Source organism: Chenopodium album, chromosome 22 (genome assembly GCF_948465745.1).
Source record: "Chenopodium album chromosome 22, dcCheAlbu1.1, whole genome shotgun sequence".
In the NCBI taxonomy this organism is placed as follows: domain Eukaryota; kingdom Viridiplantae; phylum Streptophyta; class Magnoliopsida; order Caryophyllales; family Amaranthaceae; genus Chenopodium; species Chenopodium album.
Window position 1 is genome coordinate 541,995 of NC_137855.1, and position 6,746 is coordinate 548,740.

At 34.7% G+C, this 6,746-nt stretch overlaps 1 protein-coding gene across 1 annotated transcript; it reads right to left on the minus strand.

Moving 5' to 3' along the window:
- Positions 1 to 2,185: 2,185 nt before the first annotated feature.
- LOC145605005 (uncharacterized) lies at positions 2,186 to 4,941 on the minus strand. The gene is made up of 3 exons (XM_081661009.1): positions 4,801 to 4,941; positions 4,528 to 4,621; positions 2,186 to 4,386 (listed from the first exon to the last, which is right to left on the minus strand). Exons 2-3 carry the CDS (start codon positions 4,561 to 4,563, stop codon positions 2,632 to 2,634), a joined length of 1,791 nt encoding a protein of 596 aa, XP_081517135.1. The 5' UTR covers positions 4,564 to 4,621; positions 4,801 to 4,941; the 3' UTR covers positions 2,186 to 2,631.
- Positions 4,942 to 6,746: the final 1,805 nt, after the last annotated feature.

Consider the following 6,746-nt stretch of genomic DNA (forward strand, 5'->3'; position numbering starts at 1 on the left):
AGTGATTTAATATACAATTGGAGTGTATGAAGACTACAAAAAATATTGAATAGACTATTGTTCAGAGGCAACGAAGTTTAGAGTATTGAGAAATGACAGTCAAAATCATAGATTATCATATCTTAAGTACTCCCGTATAAAATTGGTTGGCATTACCAGAAAACAAATTGATGAACATAAGATGTTAAAGTAGTAGAGCATAATTGTGTTATTGTGTAGATAGCACAAGATTTGGCCCAATGTGTTGAATGTGCACAACGGGCTAATATGAACTAGTCAAATTATGCAGAAAAATAATCATGTACTCCTAAACCAAAATTAATACTTGTACTATTTAATAGAAATACTAAGATAAGCTCTATACAAAAATGGTACTATGATATTGTTTATTACAGACGAATAAGAATAAAAAATATACAATGACCTGATCAACTCATTACACGTTAGTATAGTGACTACTGATCGACTATTCTTGCAAAAATGCTGATCCCACAATGTAGCCGAAGACAAACTGCTTTGCTATAGAGCCCGTTGCTCCCTTGCCAGGTTTTTTTTGTTGCGCAATAGAACCTTAACATTAAGCATCCATGATGTTAAGTCATCAATAACTGAACAAGAAAATCAAAATCTTTGTGAATACGCCACATATAATCTCAGTAATTGCATACTTAATACAGAAATCCATAACCTGATTTCTGGAGCCGAGCTCATTTGAAAGAGTAACAACCATCTCATGATTGCATATATTAAACAAACTGTCTGCAACATCTATTTACATATAAGTTATCTGCTTAAGTAGTAACAATGCATAGAAAGACATGAAATTAAATACTTGTACAGCATTTAGATAGCAAGAGCAACGATTGTAAAACCGTATTTATCAACTTTAAGCCACACTATCAGCACCACTGACCCTAAAGTATTGCTTGAAAAGAATGAATGCGCATGGTACAAATATTTTGGCCTGAGCTTTCGAAAAAAAGAAAAAAAAGTTTGGTCTGAAATTCTAGATATAACCTCAAGCTGAAACATTTCAGGAAGGGAATTATAGGTACCAAATACATAAATTTACAGGAAAAGCTCAACTTAAATACAGGAAAAGCTCAACTTAAATACTCCTCTAAGGACCAAATGCTTACAGAAATCACATCAAAAAGTAAAATTATAATAAAGCGAAATAAAAAGGAAGCCAAATCCTCTACCAGGGTTCAAAGGCCAAGATAGGTAAGGTAGCCCAATGACTGGATGAGCTAATCTGGGGAAATATGCTTAATCTAGGAAACAACCTTAAATCCGGATGTGTTGGTGCAATAAACTGAAATTACTCGGTGTAATAACAGTACAACGATGGATAAAACTCAGAAATTTGATTAAACAAATTAATGGTTTTACAACGATAGTAGTAGGTTTAGCCTACAAAGCTCCAATAGTGACTTTAGGTCACAACTCTCCTAAGAAACTACTCCAAAATTCTGCCTAACTTTCTTCTACTCCTCTCTACCTATTTATACTAAAGGCAATTAACCTAGCAAACTAACATTACTAAAATACCCATACTACATTTGATGACTACTAACATACTTAAACTACCCATAATACCCTCCCCTAAGTTAGTTCATTACAGTTGGATTTCATGCCATACTCAACCCAATTTCAGAAAAACAAACATGAGGCAAAAGCAAAGAACTCATAGTCAACTACTCATACAAACTACATCACAACCATATACCAGGATGTGTAGGATTTTATGCTATAATCAACCCAATTACACAAAAACAAACATGTCAATGTAAAACAACTCGTATAAATAATACATCCGACCCTTAGAAGGGTAACAATTAAATCTCAAAAAAGAGCCTTTGCCACAAAGATGATGGACAACAAGATTTCGCTGAGGTAAAACAGAGGAAAACAATTATCAAGATTTAAGAGTTATAAAGCTATACCATACAAACCTATGATCAAGTCCCATACGATGCAAGTTCCTCTCTTAAACAGCTTTACAGATCTTGCCTGTAAAACCTGCGGAGAGCCACTTATATTATTGTATTAATAAATCAGAGAGCTGAATCTTACTAGATGATCTTCATCTTCATCTTCGTCAGCAATCTGCCATATACCACTTGTGGCCAATGCAATGCTCAGCTAGCCATGGAACAAGATTAATATATAATTGGCTATTCAGTAGAATTAAAACATAAACCATCTTGAGAATTATTAAACTTACAGAATGAGTTTGCTCTCCAATGGTAAGTTGAAGAGTATCTTAAAAACATACATGTGATTCAATAAAAAGAAACTATATCAGACACCAAGGTTTTAATGGCATTAAGCCAGAGAAAGGCTGGTACATGACTTACATCCATTTTTAAATGGAAGGTTACAACTTCCCCTCCTTCCGACCTAACTATTTACCCACTGACACAACGTCAACCGAAATTAATATTAATCTAGTCATATGCATTTTAAAACTAGACTCCTAGGACTCCCTACAAAGGCAAAAAACAAGAAGAAACACAAAATATCCAGAGATCAAAGTACTATGTACAGGAGTTAAAACTTTTTCTTCTTCCTACAACTTGAAAAGTCACCGTCGCCAATGCTCTTCTCTAGCTTTCAACTCCACAACCTTCAATCAGTAGATTCAACATTCCTGACTTCCCTGTCTGTCACTAAAGCATCACCCATGCAGACATCTTCAGCAGATCCATTAACCATCACGAAATCGCTCCCTACTGCCTCTGTTCCACCTACCACGGCCTCATCTTGCTTCAAGTTGACCTCAGTTCTGTCCTTGACATCTCTCTCTGCCAAAGTTTCTACTATGAAGGCATCTCCAATAGGTTTTTTCACAGCAACATCAATGTTATCCTCATCATTTCCAACAGATGAGCTAATATCCTTATTATTCTCAGGCTCTATGTGTTCAATTGGTCCTTTTCCAAAATCACTAGGCAGTTCTTCATTATGGCCTTCATCCCGATTGTCTACCATCAACCTATACCCGAGCCCATCATTAGTTAATCCATTATCCTGCATATACTCCTCCAATCCAACACCAGTTCCATGACTTCTCTTGACTCCATCATCATAGACCTCTTTCACAGCAAGCTCCTTGAGTTCTTTGTGCAACGTTTCACCACTGTCTTCCCTCATTGCCTCACCATCTAAAACCCTATTTCCAGGCAAAGAATCAACCTCCTCATTGTGCTTATTAACAACTAAGGGAAGATTCCTAAGTCCTTCACTATCGTTTTCAGACACATTTTCCACAACTTCTTCATTTATATCTTCCACAACTTGATTCTGCCTCTCAAGACACAATAACCTCCTCCTCAGCTCTCCAAGCTCCCTCTCCATCAAGTAAAGCCTCTCCTTAAGAATCAAATTCTCTTCCTCCAGTTGCGCGATATGGGTATCCTGATCATCAACTCTATTCTCCAGCACATTATGGTAATCAGCACCACTGTTCGGGTATATCATCTCAAACCTACTTAAATCATGATCCAACCTCCTCTCAACCTCCACATGCTCCTCAACATCACTCTCACTCGAACCCCCATCATCCTCTTCATCATAATCATCAACTGCCTCATCATGTCCCGGAGACCTAAGCCTAATCAACCCCTTCATCGACCCATACCCATCAACCCCCCACTCCTCCTTAGCCATATCAACCAAAGCCTCCCTCGAGGGCGAGAAAACAGGTGTAGGCAACACCGCAGGTGTCACAGGGCAAGGAGAAACCAACGAAGCAATCCCACCAGACTTCTTAGCTCGAATTATATACGAAGTAGTATTCCTCGGAGCATGAGCATAAGGTCCCATCCTATTAAACTTCTTCTTAGGGTGATAAAACCTCCTAGCCTTAAGTCTATTCTGCTGTTCAAGTTCATAAAGAGTCGGCGGCTGATAGCTCAGACCGTCACCGGGCCCTATCGAAGGCAAACCACCAACACCGCCAATACCGCCACCAGGCAATGCCTTGTTATTATCCTTCCTCCTACCATCTTTCCTCTTATCCATAGGTTTCTTTCCCTTCCAATTATTGTTATTATTATTGTTATTACTACTACGTCCAGGTTTCACAATTCCAGCATACATTTGATTCATAGGATTCGCAAATTTCATAGCATTCATTTGAGGCGGAGGCATTGACCACTGACCGTAGTTCTGACCAACCATCATACTCGGCTGATTCGCCGCCATTTGAGCTTGACTCGCCATCATACTCGGCTGATTCGCCACCATTTGAGCTTGACTAACCATCATATTCGGCTGATTCGCCGCCATTTGTGCTTGACTAACCATCTGATTAACCATCTGAGCTTGATTCTGCGGCGGTGGTGGCATCTGCTGGTTCACCATTTGCGATTGATTCATCATCTGTGAGTGACTCACAATCAACATTTCAGACTCGTTATTCTTCAATTTTTTGAATTGATTTTTCATATAATCATTATAATAATTACTATTATAATTATTCGATGAAACAAACGGAAAATTCGAGTTGTTGTAATTAATTACCTGATGTTGATTCATCATTTGAGACTGATCGTTCATTGTTTATTATGATTTAACCACTCACAAACTGCTTCGTCGAAAAACCCTAATTCAACACCTAATTAAAAACAAACAAACAAAATCGACGAACTTAATCAAAACCTCAACCTCCACAGTATTAAAATCAAACAAATAAATTATAAAAAAAAAAAAATTACAAAAATCAATCGAAAATATCCGATTAAACTTAGATTTAAAATGCGAAAAAATAAAATCAAATTGGTGATCGAAACAAACCCTAGAAAATCAATCAGATTATGTGCAATAAAGATGAAAGTTCAGAGCAAAGAGCACGAGATTCTTCTTCCTTTAATACTTTCTCTCTCTAAAATTAATTTAATTTTGGGGGAAATTTTTTAGATCTCTTAAATTTTTGGTTAGCCGAGAATCGAAAAATAGAGAATCTTTGAGGCTAGTAAGACCTATTTATAGGCGGAAAAGGAAGGAAGCAACGGTTAGATATTAAGATGAGGAATCAACGGATGAGATCTAATCTACGTGGCGTCTAAGCATTTTGTAGCGACATGTTCGGTTTAGGACGCCTCTTCAACACTTAACCGAAATTTTACCCCGCTCTCTTGTCTTTATTTTTTTTAATTAAAACTCTTATATTCTTTTTTCTTTTTTCTTTTTTTAGGCCAAAACTCTTATATTTTTTTTTTTTTTGTTTTGTGACACAAAACTCTTATATTCTTATAAACAATGAAATAACTTTAAAGATAAAATTTGAGAATTTATTTTGAATTCAAGTTGTGTTTGTTCAATATGATTTGGATGCGAATTCAAATGCAACATAAAGATCATATGATTATCTCTATAGGTTTGTATATTTAATCATCCCAAAGAAAATTATCATTTACCAATACTTTTTATATACAACTTGTGCACATAGAGTTAGGTGCATTCACGGTAGTTTTTAAGATTTTAAAATGAGAAAAAAAAAATATTAAATGAGTAAAAATACTCTTAGACTTTTTACACTTTGGTGTAAAAGTCATTATTAAATCTTATCGATATTTATATGAACTTAATTTTCTTGAATCACTTATTTGAATTATTAAAATTATTATACAAGAAAATAAGTAAAAATAAGGTTAAATAAGTAAAACATAATTTTAAACATTTCCCTTCACCTTATTTTTGCTAAATTTTAATCATTTTTACATAGCTATAGTCATTTAAAACGAATTTAAAAAATAAGGTGATTAGACCATAGTTTTTCGAGTCAATAAGTATAGACATTAGTACGTTGATTAGTGACATATTTTTGATCAAATATTTATGTTTTGCCAAAAATTGCTACTAAAGTGTAGACCTGATGTGCTAACTAGCGTGATGTTGAACTCTACCTTAAATTTAACATAGGCCTAATCTATCTATATCTATACTAATATATTAAAAGGCGTTCCTAAAAACGTCTCTACGCCACGTAGACCCCCTCACTACGCCACGTCACTCACTCAACTCCTTATTACGCCACGTCATCCACTCAATTCCTCAATGTGCCACATCATCTGCACTACCAAAAATACTTCATGTGGCCTCAACTATATTAAAATAAAATATATGGATGAAAAGGTTCGAACCCTTGACCTCTTTAAAGAAATGTTATTGTTTAACCATCTAGTTATATATTAAAACCCAAGGCAAGAATTGTAATCATGCCATGTGTCATCATTTTTGCCACGTGTCTTCATAAATTGATAAATGATGTGAGGTCATGTGATGCATGTCATATTAAAACTAATCATCAATTTTCCCTCATAAAAAATTAATGTTCATATATGCTAATTTTTTAATCCTCATTCTTTTGTTTGCTCATCTATACTTTGAAAAATTTATAATGGTAGATAAAAATTCATTTAACAAATAAAACAAACTAATATAAAGTACTCGTATAAAAGTTAGATTACTGCATATTTCATAATGAATTTTGTTAATGTTCAATAAAAAGTATAAAAAATGATTTTTTTTTTTTAATTATAAAACCATCAATAGATTACCCTTTAATTTATTCAAGTTCTTTTTTAAAACAATTTACTATAGTTTTTACATAAAAAAAAAAATGACCCGGGGCATCGCCCGGGCCTCAAACTATAACAATATTATTTTTGTAGATCTTGAAATCCACGTGCATCAAATGACGTTATGTTGAACATAGTAACCCTAATTTTAATGACCTT